Genomic DNA, 26,930 nt, shown 5'->3' with positions numbered 1-26,930 from the left:
TATCATGCAGTATAAAATGTTTTGATTAAGACTGAAGTGGAAAAAAATCTGTGATCCACGCTATCAGCTCCTTGGTCATGGCTTGAAAATAAGGAACATTTTTCACTGGGTTAATAAATATGAAAATTCACTGACCCACAAGGGTAAATGACTGGACCCATCACACACAAGTGAATGAATCCAGGCTCAGTTCAGTTTAAAGACACACTTTTTAGTTTGCTTGATTGAGCTAGTTTTTGGCTATAAAAGTCAAACTAATCCTAAATTTCATTGTGAAACATACCTTAGCACTGTTGTACAATATAACAAAGTCTGAATATTAAATTTATTTATGAGTGGCTTACTAAAAAATTGTCATGTGTACTGAGTAATGTTCAGTAATGTACAGTCTAGCTATTTCATACCTTGCAATCAGAGGTGGAAATTATGTGTTGGTTGTTCAAACTTCCCCTACAACTGACATGTTGAGGTACCTTAATCTCTTTAAAATTATAGCCTGCGGAACAGGTGCAGTTATGTTTATGTTGTAGTTTTACCATGTTTGGGGTTCTGCATCGTTTATATTGTAGCTGCATTTGAGTCATACAGTGAACATGAAAACATTCTGTTCATGTTTTGTAAAACAAAACGAGGTGGAATATGACACCATGATCTTGTCTGTAGCATGAATGGATCACAAGTTACAGTGTCTTTTAGGAAGCCTGGTTATGCACAAACATTCATAAATATTTCTTCTTTATTCAAAAATTTCTCAATTATTTTTGGTACAAATTTTAAAAATTGCCAAAAATTTGTCCCTTATGCGGGAGGATTGTTAATATGATGTGTAAGCACAAATCAAAAGAGTTGTGCCAATTTCAGTTTGATTTCACATGGAATGAGTCATTATTTGTAGGTGATTTTTGTTTTTTAGCAAATCTGACGTTGCGCGCTGAACACTTGACATGGAATGACCCATAAATTGTGTTCATATTTTTTGTTCTTTGTTGTCCATTATAAAAGGAGACAGCTGTACATGTCTAAGTATTTTGAAGAGGTTGGGTTGTGTTGATACTCTAAATTTGCCATTTTCCAAGAACAGGGATTGAAACCTTCATTTCACAGAAACAAAGAAATGTCACTTCCTTAGTATCACCAGAAAGCATAATGTGTATGTCATAGTCATTAAAAATGATTATTATGTATAGTTTCCATCTCTTCAGTATGTAGCCAACAATATTTCATTATTTTAATCTGCAGATACTGTTCAGAGGTACTCACCTGACACTTAACGACTATGTACCTGAATGCTGAGTACTGTTACTCCAATAATGTCAGTATTGTTCCAACATCTATATTGTAGTCTATATCTTGGTTCACAATTTATTGTCAAATTGGTGTCTTGAAATTAAGAGAATCCTTTTACATGTTATCTTCAGGGCTACCACAAGTAATGCAATTGCTGGAATGTAATTCCAGCTATTGAGAATCCAGGAATTTCATTAAATTAGTGATGTGATTATGAAAAGTCAGAGAATCCAGAATTTGGTTTGCAACTCAGAAACAAACTGTCCATCCGTAGAAAAAAATGTCCAGTCCCACAAACAGCAGCATTGCCCTGAACTTGCTTTGTCACTTTGTCATAGCTTAGCTACTCAATCAGTTTTTGCTTTGAAGCTTGGTTGTGAGGCTGATCTGTGGTTGGAGGATGAAAAATGTAAACAATGGAAAGTAACATGCATTATTTGTTGACCGAATATGTGATGATGTTGACATGGGTGAAGGAGTGCTTCGCAGTTTGGTGAAGCCTTCAAAGTCCATTAATGAACACCTCAGTATGCCACAGTGTCGCCTGCTGATTGAACAAGCCTGGGTCATCGTTAGATTGTAAGAAATAGTAACCTAATATATCACTTGGTTAACTTCCTGCATTCAGCTGTTATTTGATGGCTAGCTAGCCATCTTGAGAACTGTATGAAAATAAATACTGAGTTTGAAATTACCATCTGTTGCACCATAGAGTTGCACTCTTCAATGAATCATGTTCTTGCAAAACAGTTTCTTTATCTAGAAACAGATACATTGTTGTCCTGTCCTGTCAGCTCTGGGTAAAGGTGTATTTTGCTTCTGTCAGTGCTGTGATGCAGTTTTACTATGTACCTAATATGTATTGTTTTTTACATTTTAATTTTATCAAATAAAGTAATTTTGTCATTGAGATTGTGCCTTGATTCAAAAAGGTCATCCTGTCACAGGTAAGCAAGGCCTAGAGACTTTATCAGCCCTGAGTCATGAATCTGTTATTTATGAGCTAGGCCTAGGATGCCCAATCAAAAGAGGTTGACCCATTCCAGAATGGCAAGTATGTGATACTGTATTTGCCAGGCAGACTAAAGCAATACTATGATTATGCCATTTTTCCATGCTAGTGGAAATTTTCATTCCTTTGAATGATAGACAGAATTTAAAATGATCCTTCATCACAAAATTGTATCCTTCACAAAATACTAGGTCGATTTTAGCTGTCATCCCATGTGCATCTCCCCTTTCTTGTTACCGCTTCTTAAAAGCCACTTGTGTAATTGTTGAGACATTTTAGCAACATGTTTTTCTCTAGGTTATAATGTATACACGGTCTGTATAAGTATTATAAAATTATTAGCTCTGTAGTTTGGAATGGTCTGTCCTGAAACTGTCTCTTTGCAAGACAGAGGGAGCCAGTATTCTAGGTACAGATAGGGTGCGGAGAAGGGAGGTGAACAGGGAACAGAATACAATGAATAGGCCATTGGAGAGTTAATATACACTCACTGTCTTAGCGGTTACGCTATGCAGCAAAACATATCCTATAACAATAAATTATAGCTAGCAATCTTGGTTTCTCATTCTCAACTTATTTCTTTGTTTTTTTCTTTTCAGTCTGCTACATTTCAGTAAATGCCAGCTGTCTGTAAACAGAATCCCTATCTGAATGTGAAAAAAATGCTCTAGAGGTTGAATTTGTCTATCCTTTAGTGGATCGCGTAATTTAAAAGTCAAAAATGCAACAGGGTCACTGTGGCAGTTTAAGACCATTATGGAAAGGAGTCTGTAAAGGAAACCAGGCACTTTCATAGACAAAAGTTGTTTATTAGTCCTTTTTCATATGCATTTTCTGGGGCGAGCTTCCTTTTTTGAATAAAAGACAGTAAGGGAGATGATATTTCTGTGCAAACCTAACAAATTTGAGACCAACAACAAAAAAAAAACATGACACAGCCTTTGTTCAAGTTCTTCAGAACTGTCAAAATTGTCTGAGAGGTTTTGCTGGACATAATGCAATAGTAAAGCAGTGCAATAGCAGTAATGAATGGGAGATTCAACAAAGTGAAGTGAAGACTAAGTTTGTACAGCCCGTGAACAAGGTGTGAGGCCTTGTAATGGTTCAGCAGAAGGGGAAAATAAGCCCCAGCACAGACCTGGCATATTTATAGGAAGTGGCACTGGGTCAGGCTTCCACAGCTGTTCGTGAACTCGAGTGTGTCTTTAATCTGATTTGTGATTGATTCAGCACATTCAGGATGCATTTTCTGTTTCTTTTCGTTTTATTTGCATGAAGGAATTAACTTGGCTTTACAATTGTTTTCTTTCCCGATGGACAGTGAAGATTAGAATGGGGGTGAGACAATAAGTACCCTGCTGAAGGGTATTAATGTCATCACTTTGTCTGTTCATTTTTTTTTTTTTTTTTTTTGGTGTCTTTTAATTTTTTTACTTTTTTTCTAGCTCTCATCTGAGCCCTTTGCTATGTTGCCTTTGATGATTATTTTATGTTCTGCAGAATCCTCATTCTTGCTTGTTTGCCTGTTCGTTCATTTATCTATTTGATTTCACTTTGCACAGTTGCAGTTACAGAAGACCCAGTATTTGCAACTAGGGCAGAATCGTGGACAGTACTATGGAGGTTCACTGCCTAATGTCAATCAGATTGGAAATAGCACCATTGACCTGCCTTTTCAGGTGAGCTCCCGATTGTTTATTAGCTTTGTTTGTCTGTATCTGCCTAGTTAAAGTAGTTCCTTTCCCTCAAAATATCTTATGGCTTAAAAATAATAGCATACCTACATAGCCCCTGAGCATCTAGAGTGTAAACAGAATATTTAGTGGTTCCTTGAAGCTTTGATGTGAAGTAAATTAACATCCAATTTAATGTCCATAGAGGGTTTTGAGGTTACCGTACACAGCGAGCACTTAAATCATGTCTAACATGATTTGAAGGTAACTGAAGGCCGTAGGAGAGGCATTTCCACCTCAGACCGCTAAGTCCCTGACTGGCATGTCATTGTACACAGTTGTGAGTTTGTGTGGGCAGTGCACAGATGTGGCCTTATTGCCACTCCTTGGCCTCGACACACAATGTGTTTGACAACACAAATGAGTGTAGCTTCTTGCACAGCCAGACATCAGCCTGAGAAAAGCAAAATAAAACACCCACAAAGAGGATTTATTTCCTACCTTAAATTTTTACAAACTGTACATGTTAAACATTGCCCAGGTTGGGAACATGGAAAAAGTTATTGTTTATTAACAGGCTGAGATACAAACACGTTTGTATTTTTCTTTGGGCCGACATTACCTTTCCATATTTTTGTTTTCCTGCCATGACTGCAGTGCTTTTTTGTTTGGTTGATTTATGATGAATTACTGTTAATAGTGCACGGTTCACTTTCCCAGTCAAATGCGGTGATGTTTACTGTTGCTCTTAACAGACTCCCTTCCAGACGTCTGTGCTGGACACGAGTCGAACAACTCGCCACCACGGTCTGGTTGACCGGGTCTACCGTGACAGGAACCGAATCACATCCCCACATCGCCGGCCCCTTTCTGTGGACAAACATGGTCGCCAGATATCCTTCCCCTCGATTCAGTGGGTGCTGCAGGTGCACTTAGGGCTGGACTGAGAATGTACAGTACGAGTCAGTTTGGACACACCTGTGTTTGGAGTATACGTCTCTATAATGCTGTGGCATGTATGATTGTTTTCATCTACCTGATCTTCAACAGCCACACAACTTGTATACATCCTCCCCTTGCCTAGTCTCTTTATAGTGCGGCAATGAAAAACTATAGCGAAATTGGCTTATTCGGTGCAGTAATATGGTCCTGTTTTGCTGGAAGCAGTTTTGATTCATAGTGTTCCTTTGCATTTCATTTCTTTCTGCAGATCAGTTTCCACTCTGAGCAGGCTGTGGGTTGGTTCTATCTGTGCTGATTTGTACCATCACACATTGCTGTCTATGGGGGAGAGGTTTATGAGTAAAAGCAGAGTGGGTGAGATGGGATGGGGGCAGGAGGATTAAAGTCTCTTTAGAGGTTAGTGCTTAGCAGCACAAATCACAGAGGAGGACTTGCACAATGGTGTAGTTTGATACTTCGTACAGAATCTTTCAAGATTCTCCTCATTACCTTTTCTGTTAAATGCCTCCATGTTTATATTACATAGCTTTCTCAGTGTAGGCATAAAACCCACCTATTTATAGCACCTTGTCCTTCAAAGATATGTAGCTTCAGGATCTAGAGACAGGGAAGGGGCAGTAGTAATTTTTTCCCCTTGCACAAGATGCTTGGAATATCAGAAATGGTCTTGGAACAGGAATTTTACATGCGGCTCCTGGATAAGACATCATGACTCAAAGCTTTCTGCTCTTCCAAAAGCTGAATGGTTCCTCACATGAGTAGATAATGACATTCACATTCCGATTATGTGTTGTTGTGTGAAAATGAAAATGAGGAGCATGATAGAGACACATTATACAGCAAGGCACCTGTTGTCCAAGCCTATGTAGTTGAACCTGTGGCACTGTAACTGCATCATAATACTAGATTAGGAACTAAAATGTTGAAACATCATGCAATGACACAGAATGGTTATTCAGTCATATACTTTTTGACTGTTTTTTTACCCCAGTCCACAACCCTATCCTGACTTATGTTATATGGTAATATGTTGGGCTGCAGCCCATTTCTCAATCCAGATGGAACGGAAGCGGGACTTAGCGGGTGTGTTGGACAATAAACCATTTTTTGGTGTGTACATCCCATCTCACCCCCAGCCTCCTTTTTTGTCCTTAACCTTCAGTTTCACATTGACAGCTGTCCGTATGGCTCTGTGTATCTGTCACCCCCACCTGACACCAGCTGGAGGAGGTAAGACAAATGATGCCTTGTAGTCGTCTCTCATTACAGTGTTCACAAGCTTTTCTTCATCCAGTGTGTGACAAACAAAACCCTTATGTTTGGAATTTTGGCTCATTTTCAAGCATGTGAGCTCTAAGAATAACACTCACATTTGCTTGAAGCTGTAATTCACCGTAAAGGACAGGCATGTTGTTGTTGGATTTAATGTAGGCCTTTGCGTGATGAACTGTGTGAAGATGATGGCGACAGTGGAACTGAAGGTTGCTCTCAACTTCAGTCCAGTGTTATTACATATTATCAAGACTAATGTTAGCAATAAGCCGACTATCATCACAGACATGACTTCATGATACTGGAACGGTAGTCATCAAGAATAATTTCCTTCATAATAATCTCTTGAGGTTCTCTGATTTCCGAGCACTGGAAAAATGGAGAGATTTTGGCACGTAACACATATTAACGTGTTCAATAATCTTTAAGCTTTCCTTCAAAGGTGGTGTGGAGTTATGGTTATATTTTGATTGTTTATGGTTACAATACTTTAAATAAACATTGCTACTTAAGCTTCAGTTTGTGTGGAAGTAAGTTGGTGATGGACAGGACATTGAATCAGAAGATGTTTGCAAATCAGCATTACTGTAAACTTGGTACAGTACTATGTTGCTTGTTTATACATTTAGTCTACTTGTTTAATTATTGATGGAAGCAAAGTAATACAGAATGCTGCAGAATTTCTTTACGACCCTCTAGACTTCATTAATGAAAGTCTAATGATGGGTTCCATTGTATAGTCAAGTGCTTCACCCAACGCTGCTGTTTTTCTTATTTAGAGAAATGCAGTTCTGGCCAAATACAGTTTTTCAGATATCTTATGAAGTATCTGATGAAGTATAATGTATGCACCCTCATATTTTTCATTCTGTTGTGTGTCATGTACCTCTCGCTCTTACATTCAAACAACATTGTAGCTATGCAGTTTCATCCAAAGAAGGTCACCAATGCATGACGTATTAAAGATAACATATTTGGAAGATGGGAGGAGTGCCTAGGCTGTACAGAATCCTCTATGTGCAGTGGCATCTGGTAAATTAAAAAACATCACACATGTGTTATTGTTGAGAGCACCAGAGTCTGAAATAGGCTCTAAGAGGAATAGCTTTCTTTCCCCAAAGAAGATCTTCATTATGAATTATGTCTCTTATACTGTCTATGCTGTGCTAATAGAACTGACAGCGCATGCTACATGCTATTTAGAGATGTGGGTCTAAGTACTCAGTGTTCGGACTGTAGTCTAGGAATCCCTGTGAAGACTTGTCATGTAAAATTTCGTTGTTGGTGATTATTATATAAATGTGATCAATTACTATCATTATTTTACTTTATGACTACCCTTAAGTGAGCTCTTTAAGCATTTGGGTAGTAAAAATGTGTTCTTTTTTGTTACAGTAGAAGCGTTTTGTAAAATTTGTCTTCACTTTACTTTCCTTGCGCTGCAGGACTAATTCTGATTCAGCTTTACACCAGAGCACAATGAACCCGACACCACAGGACACATTTACAGGAGGCTCACAGGAATTGCAGCCAAAACGAGGTAATGACAGAGCTATGTTTCTTTTTGGAAAGCTCATTACATTTTTAAGTTCAATATTAACGTCATTTGATAATTAAAACATAATGATTTTGGTTTTAGGTACTGGAAATTTTAAAAACCTTGGTAAAATACAATAATTTCACAAAAGAATAGTCTGTTTAAATCCTTGTTGCAGACACAGATGATGAGATAGTTGATAGTATAATATTATTTTTTTTTTTTAATAATCTTGTTTTCTTGTAAAATGCTCTCTTTTATTTTTTCTGTTAAATCATTGTTTTTCACAGTTTATGAAGGAGATTTAATCAGTTTTGAGGGTGTGTATATACTTGAATGCAGATCTAGAGTTGTGACCTGGTGTATTTTCGCAGGCAATCAGCACCAGAGTTGTTTTTCATTGTTCACAGCTCTGGTAATAAGCATGGAGATATGCTCTGCTAACTTCATTTGTCTCAGCTTGTACTTAATTAAGGAGTCTTTTTTTCAGAAACATGAAGCTATCAGCAATAATAATTACATTCACCATGGAGAAAAAGAGTAGCATTTAAAGCATATTAAACTACACATCATCTTGGAGGGGAAGACCCAGTTGTAGCTGTGCCGTCATTTGCTTTCAGGGGACTCCTTAGTGGTTTGTTTCCCATTTGTAATGTTTCAGGACAGACCGAAGAGCTGGTTGATGAAATCGGAATAAATTAAAATGACCAGTCTTTGTCTTGAGCTATTTTATCTATTGATCTATCTGTCTGTTGCCATGCATTGTCACTATCTAGTGCTCCTGCTCACAGTACCAGGGACAGAGGAACCAGAATCAGAGATGGACAAAAACCAGAAGCCCATCTGGGATAACAAAAAGGTACTTTGAAGGTATTCCTGTGGGTACAGCCCCTGTGAGTGTTGCATTTGGATTACAGTGAAAAGGCAGCACGTTTGCTAAATGCTGTTTTTCTTTCAGAATGTGTCATCAAGGCCCAAGTCCTGTGAGGTCCCAGGAATCAAGTAAGTGTTTAAAATGGTCCCCTCTGAGTGCTGTCTAATGCACCAAGACCCACTATCAAGTGAAGTGTCTGACGCTTTTTCAGAGCTCATTTATTCATTTAAAAATCCAGTTATGGTGTTAGATTTTTTTGGTCCTCTTACCAGAACACTTTAGAAAGTGGAATTTGTGTTTTCTTACCCCCTTCTTTGTCAGTGTTTACTATTCTGCTGGTCTTGCAGATTTGTTCAACAAGACCATCTCCTGCCAGGCCCAATCTAAAATAAAGCTGTGTGATGTCTCACTTCTGTGGCAAAAATGCTTGTATCAAACAAAGCAAAACTCTCGTGTGTATATCAGACTGTGAGCCGTAGCCATCTACAGCTGCCTTCTATAACCTTCTGCTGAACATTACACTGAGATTGAATTCATTTAGCTACATAATGACCCGCAAAGTACCTTTTCGTTATTTTTAACCCATTTCATTTCCATATAATGTGGGGTAGATGGCATTGTGTTTAAAGAAAGCAGGAAAGAAGACTTCAGACTCTAATGCGTGTGCTCTATTTGAGATTGAACCATATGGTGCTGTGCTTAATTACCAGGCTCCGTTTTTCTTAGGTAGGTTTTCTCAATTTCATTTTTATCCTCCACTGATTGGGAGCTAATAACTTAAACTTAGTCAATAATTTTCTTAATTGTTCACAGTCCATTCAATGCCTTTGCTTTTGTTTGTTAGTTCAATTAGTGCAATTTTAAATGACTTGCATCACCATGTTGACTGCCAGCAAACAGCCACCAGTAGCCAGACGCCCACGAATGTTAGTGTGCCATGCCTCTAGTGGAGAGGGATGCATTTATAGGATGGGCATTTTCAAAATTTTGCAGCGGATAAGAGAAGAATATTTTAAAGATCTGTAGCACTGTGGTTTATTGGAAATTTAAGCAGAAAATGAAAGACGTGGATTTTTCTTACAATATACAATTATTTGTAAGAAAGCATGGTGATGATAGAAATGTAATCATTGTTCTTACAGTATACATCTCTGTTGGGATAAATTCTTAAGTGCTGAAAAATTATTGCTGTGTGATTATATCATTGCTTTATATCCATGCCTGATTTGTTTATACATGCCTTCTTCTACACAGATTTTTAAATAGTTTTTGAAGTTTGGACAGCAATATGATCAAGGAATTTTGAACCCAGATGGGAGGTTGCATTATAAGTTATTGAGCCATAATGACTGTGACACCCTCTGAATTTCAGCTTAATTTTTTTAAAATAAAGCTTTTATCAATGACTTTGTGAGAATGACAATTTCTGTCACTCATGGAGAAGGAACCCCCCCCCCCCCCCCCCCCCCACTGCTCTGTCTTGCACCACTGCCCGTAGGCTTAGAGAAAAGATTTTAATAATTTTCCTGAAGCAATTTACCTTATTAAAAAAAAAAAGCTGTGAATGACTTCATTAGAATTGTATTATTGAACACTGGCAAGCTTATAAACACTGTGGCTGATGATTTCTGGCTAATTGGTCTCTGATGTTCCTACACCCAATCTTGTTGTTTAGCTTGTATGTCTGTTTTCTTACTATGCATGCAAATATGGTCAGCTGTTAAAATAATGAACAAATGTGCTAAACCTGTTTTTGTTTGTCTGGCAAGGACATTTCAAATGGAAATTGCCACTGGTGAAATCTGTTGTTGGGTCTGTGTGCTGTTATGCACTTGTAGTAAGTGTTTGGTGTTATTAAAAATAAATAAATTGACTAAATGTTTATTTCTGCATAAACCAAGAACCCAATTTCCATGTGATATCATTTGTGTTAGGGGTTTTGTAATTTGAATTTTACTAAGCTAAGCTTTGCCTGCAAGAGAGTCCAGCAATCAGTAGTTGTGTTTCCACTTACAGTATATAGAGTCCCAGAGCATGTTTGAAAAGTGAACTTGTTTACATACAGTTGCCTGTTTAGTACTCTAGATAAACCCTACTGTTGGAAGTTTGGGAAAAAAAAATAAACAGGGACAAAATTTGACTATCTTGAAGTAAATCAGCAGATAAAGTCTGCTGTTTTATTTTCAGGTAGAAAAATACAGCTTTTTTCTTGTCAGACTCTGTTATAACCTCTCAGAATGTTTTAAGTGTTTTAAGTTATGTTTTACCATAACCATTTAGGAACATGGATGAATATACAGGGGGTAGACAAAATAATTGAAACAGGAAACAATATAAGAATATTTATTAACTAGTAATGAGTTGAGCTGCCCTTTACCTTCAGAACAGCTTCAGTCCTTCTTATAAAATGCTTAGTTCTGTTTTAATATCATTGCGCATTGAGTGCCTGTACCTTTTATAAAACTGAATCATTGTTGGTTGAACTTTTAATGTTAGTTAGCTAATTAGCTTGCTCCATAAAGAGGTGAGACCAAATTGAACAAGTTTTATTGATTACCTGAATCATTCGTGTAGTGCTTAAATGCTTTATAGTCGCACTAGTATTTATGACTAATATTAGCTATCTAGCAAGTCCAAGATAGGTTGCAAGCCAGGAAAATAATGTAGATTATGTAGCTGTAAGGCAGAGAGCTCAGTACAAAGTTAGGGGCAACCACTACTTGAGAGAAGGAAACAGTTGAGTAACATCTTGGCTGTCCAAAACAAACCCTCTGTTGCAAAAATAGAGATGAACTTCATGGACACATATCTCAGTAATGTTAATTGTAACCAATAATTTGTACAGGCCCATTCACAGTACAACAAAGACAGGGAAGGAGTTATTGCAGTAAGCAAGCATTTGAGCTATACTCTGTAATGTGAACATGAAATAAATAATAAATCAAATAAATCAAAAATCCAGTTGTTAACTAGCAAGCTTGTGTACGGGCTAGGTAGCTATTCAGCTAGTCAGTGAACCCAGCAACACCATTATGTAATGTTCGGAACATTACTATAGCAACAGTGTTGTAACAGGTTTGGCAACTACTTGAATATTTCAAGAGAACGTGTCTTTCCAACATGAGCTTGCAATATAGGTTATAATGGAGATTTATCTTTTTAACTATAGTTGGCTGGCCTGGTTGTGTCATGGCATGTCCAAAAGTGTGAGCCAAAAATGGAGTTGCTGAATAGTGTAACTATTTATTTTTGTTAAATAAAGACAAAAGCAGAAGATGGCACAGATGTGATCAAATTAATGAAATTTATTTAAAGAAGTTGAAAATAATGGATGATCTTTGACAATCATTGTTATGAGCATGATATACGCAGATTAATGACAAAAATGAGTAATAGTTCTGTATAAAAATCATAGGTCCTTCACTAATTCAAATGGTATGTTTAATGTAGCTAAATTTTTAGTTGTTTGCTCCCTTTGTCTAGGCTTCATTTTCGTGTGGTGTGGTGTAGTGTAGCTTGAGTGGCTATTCTGGTCCTTGTCGGTATGTGTTCTTTAATTTGTCGTGGAGCCCTGGCTTGAGCATTGGCAAAGCAGTGGAAGAGATTTTGCAGTGCCTTGGCAGTGCATGTTCAGCCAGCAGTATGAAGGTTCCTCTGTGAAAGTGGTCATAGATTTCTTACAAGCGTCTGTCATGGGACACGAAAACGCTGTCAGGCCTCGGATGACATAAATATAATCTCCCCTGCAAAGCAGTCAGATGTAAGAAGTGCCCACCGGAGTAAAATGTTTGGTAACGGCTTGTGGAAGGCAGTTGTCAGGAAGTGCCAGTGATTCATTGGAGAAGGGAGACTGACTGCTCCTCAATGCTCTGTAATTAAGCAAGTGTTAGGCCAGCTTGGCAGTTAATGCCAGGCTGAAGTGGGGTCAGTTTAATATGCCCTTCTCTCCTTTCACTTGAGAGACTAAAAATACTGTTCCATTGCAAAGTGGTGCAGCCCCAATCAGTATCTACCCAATACTGCACTTTTCTGTCTGTTCAGCTTGTTGTTCCTAATTCGTTATGCAGTGTATAGATCTAAGCATGGGTTTGTGTTACTGTATTAACAGTGATTTTGAGGGATATTCTCCTGTACCGTTTCAATGTCAGTAGGAATAATATGTGTCTGGGCTGTAGTCATGTACATAATAGTGAGAATGAATTTGTCCTGTGTTCTTTTGTGGCGTACAAACTAAAACAAAGGATTGTTCCGAGTCTCTTTTGCACATAATTAATATGTGGCTTTGACGTTAGCTTTGTGTACAGACAGAGATAGCTAATGGCGTGAGTCTAGATCCTGTGCAGGAGTGGGAGAAATGCACTGGAAAACACTTTAATTGTAAATTGTTATTCTGGCAGCTTCCTGAGGTGGCCTTGAGCATCACAGGAATGAATGTTATTGTAAACAGTCTGCAGGAGACCTATGGCACTCCACCATGTGCGTCAGTTGGCAGTGTGATGTCACAGGGACTTCTGGGGTTTTCTTGGCGGTGGTTGGCAGGGCACCTGCCTGGGCAGGTTGGACAAGCTGCGTCAGCAGCAGAGACGGGAGGGAGACTTGTGTGCCAGGGCAGGGTCTGTTCCGTGCTGTGTGTGGAGAACTTGCGCCGCCCGAACGTGACTCAGAGGTGAGAGCAGGGCCGAGTCAAGGGTGTCTGTGTGCAAATAGCGCTATGGCCCCTTGGCATGAAGGATGGAATAGCAATAATCAAAAATAAATCCCTGTGAGGTTTCTTTGTTATATTGTTGTTCACTGGTGTGTCACAGAACAGGCAGTGGTCTAAAGCAGGAAAATGAGCAGAAGTATGCAGGAACGGGTTGCTGCACTTTCCTTAGCACATTAAATTGTGGTGCAGTTGTGTAATCAGTCACATGTTCAGAAATATTTAGCAAAAGGATCAAAATGTTATTTTTTTTTGGGCTGTTTAGATAATGACATATTTAATGTAAGATTTTTTTTGAAAGAGTATTGAAAAATGCAACTTCTCTTCTGATGCTGACATTTTCTCTTTCTCTTATTAGCATATTCCCATCACCTGACCAGGAGATGACCACGTCTCTGATACCAGCCACACACAACACAGGTGGATCTTTGCCTGATCTCACCAACATCCAGTTTCCCCCGCCGTTGCCCACTCCGCTGGACCCCGAAGATGCAGCGTCCTTCCCTGTGCTCAGCACCTCCAATAGCACGGGCAATCTGACCACCAACCTCACCCACCTGGGCATCAGTGCTGCCAGCCATGGTAACAGTGCCACCACCGTCACAGCAGAGTCAAGCCACCTCGGAAAAGGAGACAAATGGCTGTTGCTTCTCAGCTTTTCAAGAGCATTCTGAAATAACATGGAGAAGTTCATTACCAGTCTGGTTTTGCTTCTTCTGTTCCATGTTGTGTAGTCGTAGTGTCTTTTTTTGATCCGGTGGCCTAGAATATTTGAAACATTCTGTGCTCATAAGCAACCACCCCACCCTTTACCCCTCTATGAACCTTCCGATAATTACATACATGTAGCTTTTTCATTCATATGAAACTATACTAATAAGACCTAGTGTAGGGCTGTTTCTCTACTTTGTCTTTTTAATTGCATTGCATTTAATTGCATTGCCCCCCCCCCAGCAGACAAATTTACAGTACTGTACTGATTTTTTTATGGATTGTAAAATTTGGCACAAGGTTCTGCATGTGTCATTTTTATTGAAGTGCATAGATCCATTGCTTTGTAAAGGTCTAGCTATGGGTCTAGCTGTGAAGCTCTATCAGATATGTGTGTGCTGCAGGTTTGGAGTGTCTACTGACCATCCCATGGAGACTCAGTAAAGCACCATCCAAGAGGCAGTCCAGATGGCTGTCAAACAGAGAAACAGCTCTTTGCACTTGGCTTAGAGTGTGTTTCTAATTAAAATGCAGACAAGTTATTAGGAAATCTGTTTCCCCCGCTAGCTCAATGTTGTACAGCAAAGTAGATACACAGTCACACAGATAGTTCCTTATTATTTCTATTTTTTTTACCTCAGAAATGACTTTTGCCTAAAAAAAGCCCTTTGCCTAAATATTATTATTCACATTACTTGTGTTCCAGCTTTATGGTGTTGGCTTTTTGTTTTTTTTCCCCCTTAACCTAAAATGACCCCCATGATGTGAATTGTCTCTGTCTCTGTAGGAGTTACCACCTCTCAGCCCACTATGACTGCAACAACCCAGCGCAGGCAACAGAATGTGGTCCCACTGACCCTTAACGCAGATGCCCACCACCAACAGGCCCCACAGCAGCTCTCCCCAACGCTTTCTCCCCCCCTCACCATTGCGCAGGTAGGGCACTTCTGCTGCTTTTTTTCAGTCTGCACCATTCTTTTTGTTGAGCATGCACAGGGTCATGTTGTTGTTGATCTAAGCTGTGCTGTTTGCAGCGCAATTTGCACAAAAATTTGCATGAGATGTTGCTGCAAGCTGCAGTTATGGGGGTTAGGTATAGGCCCTAATGACCAGAAATAAAATGCTTTAAGAACTGATGGGACAATTTTGTAATATGTAAAAGATTAAATTACTTTCTGCCACATTTGAAAACCTCTGTATTTCATTTTGTTGCAATACTGGAATTGAACAAAGTATTTTAGGATTGTGTGGACAGTGTCTTAATCTGATGAAACACCGAGCTCACAACATTTCTGTTGCATCCAGACATAAAGTGCTTTATCTACTGATGTTCCAGTTCCTCTGTGGTATACTTTTGATGTTTAATGGAATTTTGTAAATTGGGAGTTCAGTTGCCTATTAGTGTCAGCAAGTGTGTCAGAGCCAGACAACTGGGGTGGATTATTGGCATATGCCTCAAAGTTGCCTGCCAAGATTTTAGTTTCTAGCTTGCTCATTTGAGAAATGACATAATTTTGAGAAATTGAACATAGCAGTTTACACACACTTCCAGTAATCAGTACAGAATGTGGTCAAGCATATTGTATGATTGTTGAAAACATTGAACATAAGCAAAACATTCACATGTAATACTGTAACAGTGGTACAACATAATAAATTAAAAATTAAACACACAAATCACACACCTGTTGTGAATGGCAGAGGGGATATTAAGCAGGTTACTCTGTATTTGAAAATGAAAAATGTCCAAGCATGATTACTGTAATGACCTTTTGACATTTGTGACAAATTCCCATATTTTGTTTTACATCTGTCTCACAATTGACAATAAAACATAAAATGTCGATAGAAATCTGCATTCCAGCACCCCATATTAGCTAAATTAAGAGACATTAAAAAAACGAGTCCTCTGTAGCAGGCAGTGAATTTTACGGTGTATGGTGTCTCCTCAGACGGTGACAATGGACGGTCTGACCCTCGAGCAGCAGCTCTCTCAGTACCCGTTCTTCAGCCAGCTGACATCACAGGCGCAGGTGGTCAGTGACCTGCAGCAGCAGCAGCCTCTGCAGCAGAACATCCGACTTATCCAGTTACCCCCCTTATCTGTAACCACAGCCTCCACCCAGCCTCAGCCCTCCCCAGGAAACCAGACACAGACTTCTGTTGGCATCGATGTTAATTCGGTGAGTTCATGCCGGGAACTACAGCCCCATGCTTCTGTCCTGTCTTCTGTTTGGAATTGATTCTTATATATTTAAAACAAACTGCTTCCAGTTTCAGTGTGTAAAGTCATTTCCGAGGTATTGGATATTTAGTTGAAAATGCGCCATCAGTAGTACTCTTTCTGCCGGTTGAGAAGATGAAATGTTACAGGCTATTTGTCACCAGTTGTCATTTTTAATTTAAGAGGTGGTTCTCCATAGGAGATCAGTTAAAAGTGTTGACCTTACCTGTCTTGATTTTAATGAAAATTGCCACCAGCATCAACAGTGAAAAACATAACTCTTGCTAAGGAGATACAAACAGGTCAGAGATGGCCATATTTTGTTTCTCTTCCCCCCCCAATGTATATTTTTTCCTTTCCTAACATGGACCAGTGATATATATTTTCTACTGTTTCTGTAGAAGATATCTATATTGATATACAGGAGTACAAGTATGTTTCCTCTAGGATTTTTCATGGGTGGAGCTTCAATTAGACAGAAGTTCAGTTGCAGATTACTCAGTTCACATATTATGATTGGCAGTGGTCAAAATTGTCCAAAAACCAGTTTCTTTTACCTTTTTTAAATAATAGACTTTTTCCACACAGCATGTTGACATTAGGGTTAGCACAGGGGTTGGTCTAACACTCTTCACGCATTCAAATGGGTGCATCATGTGAGAGTAAGGTATGAAATTATGCCACTATTAAAAAGTTAAAATAAAAGCATCCAGATAATACAGTGAATCCCTCAAAAATTTTCGTTAAAAAGTGCATGCAACTAAGTAGCCAAACATTCCAAAAGTAGTGAGCTGCCGTTAGTCATCTTATCATATATCATGTATCATGCTACATGTATCTTTTTCAAGGAGCAAATTAAGTAGTGCATGCATTATTTAAACCGGTTATTAGTGTCCTAGTCTTTCTTTTTTGATGTTATTAGCTGTAAAATGTTATTTGTCAATTTAAATGGTAACTTAAAAAACTGAAACTTCAAAAAATTGATTTTTATGATCCGTGTTTTTTATTATCCTTGCCTTCTTTCCAATAGCTGACTGGAGTTGGAGTTTTGCATATAGCCTTTTCTGTCAGGCGTTTACAAAACTTGTGGAAATTTTTGTTAAACATAAAAGGGTCCAGGTTAACCAACAATTGATTCCATTTTTAGTGGCCTAGAGATCAAAGCCTTTGCACATTTCTTTTGACTTCTCATCTGCATTGTTGACACACCACTCCTTGTCAAAGGTTAACCTTTACCAGAGAATGTGAGAGAATCCAGGAGGACTAGAGACTTATTCCAGTCCGGGCTGAGTTGTCTCTTCATACTGTCATCTCTGATCCCTAGAATTCATCATCGAGTCTGTAGCACCAGCCCTGGTCTTTGCAGTTGACCGTTCACTCATTGGTAACGATGTTCAAGAAAGAGAACACACATCAAGTATATGGGTTTTGTTATGAGCAGTTTATTGGAGGGAAAAATCAAGATTTTACAGGATGTTTCAGAGCTTTAACATTTGTTCTGGGTTGAAACTCGAGGAAATCATTCTCTTTAGTAAAGGCATGGTAGGCTTGTGTGTCATTGATAATGCAAAGCTCAGAAATTCATCAGCAGAAAGTACCTGTACTCAATCTCAATCAGTCTAACTTGACACCTCCTGGTGTTTTCGTACTCTTTTTGCAATGTATTAGCTACTTTCATTTCATGTTTTGTCATAGACCTAATAATTTCACCATTAGGAATGAATCAATTTGCTTGAGAAGTGAACCTGTTTCAGCACATCCTTGTCATATGTCCTAATACAACAGATTTTTATGATGACAATGTGAGGTTTGATGGCTGAATCTTAAATGCGCTTCTTTCTGTGATGAAAGGCCCCTTTTCGTTTTGATGATGGGGGACATTTGTTAGAAGGAGTATCTTCTGTCTTTAACTTCCCTTTTGTGCCAGTGCTACAGGCATTTGTATCTGCTGTTTACAGACTCTGTTTGGCATCAGAGTCACTTTAGTCTGATCTGGCCCATGTATAAGCACTCAGTTACTCCCAACGGGCCAATCTGCTGTTTTCATCTGAACCAGAAGCCATCAGGAATGAGTTTTTTTGGTTTGTTTCATACTGTAATGATTCAACATGACAGTAGTTGCACGCATAGGAATTGCATTAGGAATCAGCCCCTGGCATGGGACAGCATCTGGTAGAGAGCAAGAGGCAACTTTACAATTTATCCTTTCCTGTTCAAGCTGTCTAAATAATGGAGTCTAATCAGAAGTATTGTGGGCAAAGTTAGAAAATAAAAATATGTCAACAGAAATTCTGTGCTTCTGAGTTATATTTTTATTCTAAAGCATGGAAAGCAAAGGGTGAGGTATTCAGAAGCAGCATTAAAAGAAAAGAAAAATCACCTCTCATTTGAACATATCAGTCATCTAGGGTTCCTGAGTGGCTCAATCAGTAAGTTGCTTGTCTTAAGTACAGCCTGAGCAATACAGCTTGGGTTTGATAGAGCCTATGTCAACTGCTGACAAAAATAGGAGCTGACAGCAGTAGGCTAGATTGGGTCAGGGGGTGGATAGGGTGGGTAGGTCCCTGTAAGCTGCTTGGATGACTGCCCACTTCACTGTAGTGCATGTGACCTGGAAAAAATTTGGTTTTATTTATTTATTTATTTTTGATTTGGTTTTATTAGTTCAGACTTTGTGTTTCCTAACACAGCTGAAAGTCACAGGTAGGTAGCTAGGTAACGACTAGTTTGCTCAGAGACGAACCATTACAAAATCCATGAAATGAAAAAATTATAGCTAGCTAGCTAAGTAATATTACAAAAGGAAAATATTACATAAATTACTAGTAGTCACGTGCTCTGAACTGATACCTGACTGTTTTTAGAAGGACATCAGGAAAATGCTCTGGTCATAGAAGATCATTTAAGATCAAGGTCATGGAGCAATTCCAAACACTGATGAACTGGCTTCACTTACTGGAAAGTTTTAGCACTTTCATTTTCTGGGTTGCTGAATTCTTATGCAGGACGATTATTCTCAAGAGTGACGGAAGAGACGCCTCATTTCCCTTATGATTAAAAACACTGTGAAACAGGGAAGCTAGGTGCAATCTCAGCTTTGGTTGCTGAACATTCACCCCTGTGATTTTGTACAGGATTAGAAAGCAACTATAGCCTCAGCGCCTGACCTCTTGCTCTGGTCATGGTCTCTAACCAGGTCCCCCTCTTGACCCCCATAGGGTTCACTCATTGAACTATTCATCCCTTTCATATTTTTCTTATCTCCTCAGAAGAAAGCCCACACTTCTGAGAGAATACACACTTCTCTCAACCAGACAAAGGACTGAATAACAGAAGAGGCCTCTTTTGGCTGGCAAATAGCTGTTGAAAATGAGGTGCCTTGGTTAAGATTGCCTGTCTGAATTGCATTGTAAAGACAGAGCATTGTAAAAATGTAGAATTCTCTCTGATGGCAGAGCTAATGAACTCCCATCTTTTGAAGATCCTGTATGGACTTTTGATCAGGGCTTAATCAATGGCTTTTGTTTTGTCTCTTCTGTGTGCCCATTTTCCTTTGCTGTTTCTTTTGAGGATAAGGCACTATCAAGTGCTTTTCCTGCTCTGTGATAGTGTTCTTAAATAATTGATATCCTTGTTCATTAGCAGAGCTTTCAGTTCCTTCTGAAATTACACACACAGAGCTTGGAGGTACACTTGTATGGCCTCAGACAACAAAAGAAAACTACTTCTGCAGAGCTCATGAATTACATGTTAGATCTAAAGCGTTAGCAACCTACACTGAGCTCCTTGTGGTATATACATATTTTGTAAATCTTGCCATGCATTTCATCAGTAACATGACTCACTCTTTCGACATGACCATTTATGACACAACTCATAACCAAAGGTAACTAAGTGGTCTGGTATGTATTTAAATGGTGGAGAAAAATAAAACAGGCAAGTCATTGGGAATATAATTGAGGCTATTCTGGACACAGGTTTCAGCATGGTTTTCTTGGCGGTCGCCCAGAGGCAAGCAGCAGTTGTTGAGATTTGTGCTGTTTGTAGTTGTGGTCAGCAGCGTGTCTCTCTGTCTGTACACATAAATTTTTTTTCCTTCAGCCTTAGACACGGCTTTCTCAGATGTCCCCCTAGGGGCTCTGTACGTCTTTAACTGTAACATTATCCTGTGTAGGCCTCTTCCCTCCAACAGTACCGCAGTCAGACTGGGTCTCCCGCCAACCAGTCTCCAACCTCTCCGGTCTCCAATCAAGGCTTCTCGCCCGGCGGCTCGCCTCAAGTAAGGGCGTAACCACCTGCTGCTTTGTTTATTTGTTGTTGTATTTGCGCTGGGGCGCGCCGTGTCCATCCAGCCACTGCTCATCTCTGCCCCGCCCATGTCGCCTATCCAAATGTCCCAGTCCTCCTCTTGCTGCCAGTCTGCCTCACTCTGTCTGCATTTCACGTTGCCTCAGAAACATCCAGACCACTGGCTTTTGAATCGACGAAAAGTGTTTTACATTTGCTCTCAGTGTGTCTCAGTCTGGTGTTTAATTATAAATGAAAAAAGCTAACTCATCAAAAACAGAAAGGCCGAACGACCACTTTCTGTTTATGCTGTTGTTTTTGTTTTGGTTGTGTCATTACTAAAACAGCTTTCGTTTGTCACCCATTAGTCAGTGTCTTTTAGTTTCGAACTCAGTGCGTGCCCTATTTTTAGGATGCCACTGGGAGGCCGGAAGACTTATGAGTCAGGCTAAGTCTGAGAGATCTTAATAAATTCAAAGTAATGGAAATGGATTTTTAAGAAAGACAGAATTTAAGTAATTATGCAGATTGTCAAATTGAATCCATTGACTGGATTAGAACATTTTAACATTTTAAAGATGAGAATTTTGTTTTAGAATGTCAAATTCTTTGTGATTTGATTTGAAGAAGCATTATTATGCTGAGTGTACTACATGAGAGTTGTTTCTCTTTGCTTATTGTAAATTGGGTCTTTTTTTCCCCGCCATTAAGCAATGCTGCTTACACTGTGATGAGTATACTGTAAACGTTGCATGCGGTTTGGGCTTTTTTGCTGCATTTGAGTGGTGTGGTGCACAGTTCTTGTAGTTTTCTGAAACATGATGTTTTACATTCCAGGTGATAAGATGAAGTTTTAAATGGGGTGATTTTTTTTTAAATGCATATACTTAGGAATCAGATTGAGCATTTTTCACTCAGTTTTATTTATTTATTTTTTAGCTAATTTTGAAATACTCCAAGTAGCAGCTGTGATTTTATAGAGAAAAGATCTTGTGCTTGATGTGTTGTCTTTTTAAAGTTGTTACAATACAAATTTTATCACAGCTAACTGATAGGTATCTCTCCTAGATAATAGCTTTGCATGTAACAATTTTTTCAAATTAAAAAAAAAAGTTAATGCCAAATTGAGGACCGAATGAATCATGAAATGCCAGGAAAAGTAAATGCATTTTCACAAGAGTTCACATGATTTTTCAGTAATTTGATATTTGAATCTTCTATGAATCCCCTGATCATATTCAAATAATTGCTTTTTGCTTTTCCTCCCCAAGCAGTGTTTAAACTCCATTCCTTTCAATATTGATGAAGTGACTTACGCATGGTTCTTGAGCTCTTTTGTATACTGATGATAAGAACTCGGGGTGTCTTTGTCTTTTTATTACATAACAAACATTATAATACTGATTCAAGTAATTGATTGATTACTTGAATAATTGGTCTCATTTCTGGTCAATACATTTAAGCACAGCATCTGCATACCTCTTGGTTGTGAATTTATATAAATATCCATTGACCCCCTCAAGGAAGCTAAATGTATCTTACATATGCAATAGATGACTGATTTAAATTGTCTTGAGATGCTATTTATCTATATGCTATGCAAAGACATGTCTTTGTTAAAAAACTTTTACTTCTTTTTAGACATTCTGACTTGTTTAAAGTGTATGTTCAGTTCATTATTGGTTTTGATATCATATTTTACATGTTTAAGTAGTTTGCTATCTCTATGTTATTCTTTTTTTGCTACATTAAAGTTAGTTGTGTTGTTGGCATTCTTATGAAATCAACAAGCCTGGAACTCACCCTTTCTCATTTCAGCAACAAAAAACCCCAGTTTTTATATTGGTTTCAAGTTGAAATCCATAGTGATAAATGAATTAATAAAAAAAAATAAATGATTCTGATTTTATAGTCATGTCTTATGTGGCATGATGTCATATGAAAGTGCCTCTGAAACCTGATGCACAGGAGGTTTTAGCGCATGTCCAGTGCCTCTTCCCAAGACACTCCTATAGCTCTTGTAAGATGTGAAGCTCTGTGAAATAGTGGAAAGGTATTGAAAATTTGAAGTCTGCAATAATGCCTGAATTGGCTGGCTTATGTAATGGCCCTTTTCTGTGCTCTGTGTATTTGTGTCTTGAAACAAGGTGGTGTTCAGTTGTAGGACATATGTGTTTCCCAAGAGATATTCAGAGCATTCTGTGAAATGTTTCACTTTGGTTCACTGTAATATTTTTACTTGGTTTATCACTCTCTGTGTGACCTAGAATGGAATCAGTTACCTACATTTTCAAGCAGATTTCTTTCTTTTTGAACTATGAAAAGATCTCTGGGGAAAACATTGTTAATGTCTGATGTTGTGTTCTATTCTGCATACCAGTCTTTTCTTTCTCGCTTTTGCAGGTGCTGTTTCTTTCAATCTGTCGTTTTATTATAGAAGGGGCTGCTCTGAGCACCAGCCACTTTATTCCTAACGAGACTGAGTGTCTGTGCATTAAGCCTGTGTGTGCTTCTGTTCCAGCACAACTCCATACTTGGCAGCATCTTTGGGGATTCATTCTACGATCAGCAGTTGGCCTCCCGGCAGACTAATGCTCTGTCCCACCAGGTAAGATAATTCAGCTTGTGTGTCCAGGACCTGTTCAGTCTGCTTTCTTTTAACCTGCACTTCACCTCTGTTACCTCCAGATGGTGGTCAGGTCTCCATTTTAACCTCTAATTGTGTTGCTCTGTATTATGCATTCACTTTCTTGATATTACAGTTTTTCTCAAACGACTTGCCACTTCCCTGCAGTCTAATGTTTATGCTCAAAACAGTTAATACAGCTGTCTAAACAGAATTTCCATTTTGCAAAACAGCCCAATTCCAATGCAAAATGAAGTATTCTTTACATTTCTGATAAGACCTGATAAAAATTAAATATCTGCATCAGAACTATAAAAACATGTAACCTATTGAGGAGGTCATACTGTACATTCACCCATGTCTACACAATAGGAAATGGCAAAACATATATATTAGAATGTTCAGCAGTCCCTTTGAATTTAGCAGTTTCTGAACCGACCACTTTGCTAACTCCCCAGTAAGCCACCAGTTGACAATGTGATGGAAATGGAGCATGTGGCATCATATTGTGCTGTCGGGCCAAACTCTGAATTTTGAACTTAAGTTTAGCATTTTTTCTGAGGAACGTTGTGAAATTGTGTTTACGTTTATAATTTGTGGGAAAGCAATGAAAATGTGCTATTAGTTTTTTGATAATTTACCAAGAGTTTAGACAGATATGTTAACAGTTTTTAGAGCATGCTCTTCAATTTGCATAAGTGTACCAAATTAACTGAGAAGAACTAATACATCAGTCTGTAAGATTACTTAAGCCCTGTGATTTACACAAATATGGTAATATTTTCTGTAGTTTTTGTTCACAGTTTTTGGTTGGAGTGAATTTTCAGTCTAAAACCTATTAAACAGAAGGTTGGGTAAATAAGCTCATTTTGTTCTTCATTACAGTTAATTTGAGTGCAGCTGCTTGTATTAAGGTCTGAGATACCTGAGGGAAAACACTGGACAGAACAATTCCCCATGCATGTACTGACAGATAACACCACATGTACAAAATATTTAAAACTACAGTAATCATACAAATTTGGATGTTAAGCTGTTGTTTCTTTCTGTATTAATGATGAATTAACTCATATTTGAGCATAGTGCAAACCAAATGCATGGCTTTCTGTTATATGGCCAAAGGATTTTTGTGGTTACGTTCTTTCCTTCCAGGAGCACCTTTATATTTTACTGTGGCAGTAGGAGCACAGGTTTGAACAGCTTTGATCATACTCGTGAATGGCTGAACTCATTGGCTTGGGTCTGGTGAAATGCTGTCTGGTTTCTTTGTGGAAAGACATCCCAGATTTACTTTCAGCATTTTACTCTTTTCTTCTGTGCTAACAAAGAAAGCATAGATACAGAGAAGAAATTGTACAAAGTAATCATTTCAATGTGCAGACTGAAACATCTTTACAGGCTATATAAAAACAGCATATAGCATATTCATATCACTGAATATTGCTTCGTGCATTTTTGTTGTTAATTTTATTCCTTCACAGCTTGAGCAATTCAATATGATTGAAAACCCTATCAGCTCCAACAGCCTGTACAGCCAGTGCTCCACCCTCAACTACACGCAGGCAGCCATGATGGGTCTAACTGGGAGCCATGGCAGCCTGCAAGACTCCCAGCAGCTAGGCTACAGTAGCCATGGCAACATCCCCAACATCATCCTCACAGGTATCGCACCAGCTGCGCACATCACCAATCTCCTTGTGCACATTCCCTTTACTATAAACACATCCCACAGAAATTCTTTCTGATTCTGTCAGCCCCCATGCTAGGTCCACACATTTCTGCATGTTACCATATGTCATGCAGTAAGAACACATTGTTTTTGAATTTAGAAAATACCCATGTGTTGTGGATGGCCATTTAGCAGCTACAGCTGACCTGACTCTTGTTTGCCAACCGTTGTTTCAGTGACGGGAGAGTCTCCCCCCAGCCTGTCCAAGGAGCTGACCAACTCTCTGGCTGGTGTTGGTGATGTCAGCTTTGATGCAGACTCCCAATTCCCCCTGGATGAGCTCAAGATTGACCCTCTGACCCTAGATGGGCTGCACATGCTCAACGACCCCGACATGGTCCTTGCCGACCCTGCCACAGAAGACACTTTCCGGATGGATAGGTTGTAAAGTAGAATGTAATGTAGAAAAGAAGTAAAGCTGCCTGGAAAAGATGGAAAGAGAAGGGGGTAGGGTGAATCATTGCCCAGCTGCACAGCTGTCCAGATACTCACCCTCCCCTTGAACGCCGTCCTTTGCCTGCATGTCCTTGATGATGATTTGGTCAGGGATGTGCCTCAGCTTGCCGGGGAAAAAAAAAAAATCAAAATGCGAAAACGGCAGTGCTGTCACGTCCACTGAAATTAAGCTTATTGTTCTGAGCTTGTAAAACCAACTGCGCCCACTGTAAGCTTGCCATATGTTCCGTGTTGCAGTTGAAGACTGGGGTTCTTTGCATCGTTCGGACTTTCCTACAAACCTGCTTTGGGTTGTCGATTTTTGTATCTTACAGAGCCTGTATCTGCTCATTTTAAAACCTGTATTTTCTTTTAATAGAAGAAAAACATGATAAAAAGGGAGCTACAACACTATCTTACAATAAGGTACAATACCTGTCTTAAAGGCTGTTTAATGTGTTTACATCACTAATGTTATAATGGCAGCAAAATTAGTTTCTTTAAATTCCTATTTTCATTCACTCGGTTCAGCTTCTCCCACCCAGCTTGCCATTGAAGCGTTGCATGTTTCTTAAACACAAAGCTTTATTTTTATCGACAACCAAATTTTCACTTTGCTTTTTTGGTGTCTGAGTTACTTGTAATGCCACTGTCTTTTGTTTTTGGTTGCTTTTTGTATCTGAATGACCAGCATTCACTGCCTAATTTGGTACCCTGCCAACTTGCACTGTTTTCATGGCTTTTGTTGTGCATATTTTTTATTGGTTCCATTTCATAATTTAAATTTTACCAGCACTGGTCAGTATTTTGTCTGTTTTTGTCTGCTTTTTGTGAGGTTAAGGAGTACTAATCCTCCCCATACTAAATGTACTCAGGTTCGACAAATTACACAGCATTTAAAGACTTACAACCTAATACCCAGTTCATAAGAATGCGGCTGTCACAAAGGGTTTGGTTACTCTTAGTCTTGCCCTGAGACAGTTTTGTCAGGTACCCTAAACCGATATTAATACCTATGTATGCGTACGAATGCAGCTATTAAGGTGCTTTTAATGCCTCATACAATACAATGACAACACAACCCTTGCTAGGTACATGCCTTTGTCTGTTTTGTATTGTTGTTTCCATTATGTTTGCAAAAAGTAATTAATGTGATTTGATGTATGCCAAGGGCAACACCAAAACTTGTGACCCGAAATGTCTGCAGTGCTTCTTTAATGTAGATTTCTAAATGGAAAGCTAGCTTTTATTTGTAGGTCGGAAATTGTTTCCATTTTCCATTCTTACCAAGGATGAGGAGAAAACAAACAGACCAACCCATAAACCCCATAATGAAACACAATAGAAACCAGTTGAACTCTTCACTGTGAGATCACCTTTTTTTGCCTTACATTAACAAGATACTGTTTTCAAGTGTCTGTTATCTATTGTGAAAATGTATTTTCTTAATGTCTACTATGTATGCTTTCAAAGGATTTTTAATGATGTACAATCAGTGACAATATTTGTGGCAATGTACAGTCGTGCAAAGCTCGATTAAGCCCTGTATATTTTTTACCGATATACTCTGTAGTGTAGTTCCTGATGTGTTACAAGTG

The 26,930-nt window shown here is 38.7% G+C and overlaps 1 protein-coding gene across 2 annotated transcripts in view; it reads left to right on the top strand.

The window, feature by feature from the left end:
- The window catches only part of crtc1b (CREB regulated transcription coactivator 1b), a 29,088-nt gene extending 2,379 nt beyond the window's left edge, over window positions 1–26,709 (top strand). Inside the window, exons 2-14 of one of the 2 annotated variants that reach the window (XM_036522331.1) lie at window positions 3,862–3,978; window positions 4,728–4,865; window positions 6,104–6,165; window positions 7,653–7,747; window positions 8,521–8,603; window positions 8,703–8,746; window positions 13,679–13,902; window positions 14,819–14,967; window positions 15,984–16,214; window positions 20,430–20,534; window positions 23,064–23,150; window positions 24,650–24,830; window positions 25,074–26,709. In XM_036522331.1, the coding sequence (XP_036378224.1) occupies window positions 3,862–3,978; window positions 4,728–4,865; window positions 6,104–6,165; window positions 7,653–7,747; window positions 8,521–8,603; window positions 8,703–8,746; window positions 13,679–13,902; window positions 14,819–14,967; window positions 15,984–16,214; window positions 20,430–20,534; window positions 23,064–23,150; window positions 24,650–24,830; window positions 25,074–25,285 (1,728 nt within the window). In that variant the 3' untranslated portion in view covers window positions 25,286–26,709. The remainder of the gene's footprint in view (window positions 1–3,861; window positions 3,979–4,727; window positions 4,866–6,103; window positions 6,166–7,652; window positions 7,748–8,520; window positions 8,604–8,702; window positions 8,747–13,678; window positions 13,903–14,818; window positions 14,968–15,983; window positions 16,215–20,429; window positions 20,535–23,063; window positions 23,151–24,649; window positions 24,831–25,073) is intronic. The other variant, XM_036522332.1, reaches the window with a different exon arrangement.
- Window positions 26,710–26,930: the final 221 nt, after the last annotated feature.

This window comes from Megalops cyprinoides, chromosome 2 (genome assembly GCF_013368585.1).
Source record: "Megalops cyprinoides isolate fMegCyp1 chromosome 2, fMegCyp1.pri, whole genome shotgun sequence".
Classification (NCBI taxonomy): domain Eukaryota; kingdom Metazoa; phylum Chordata; class Actinopteri; order Elopiformes; family Megalopidae; genus Megalops; species Megalops cyprinoides.
This window is presented reverse-complemented; position numbering and strand designations above follow the sequence as displayed.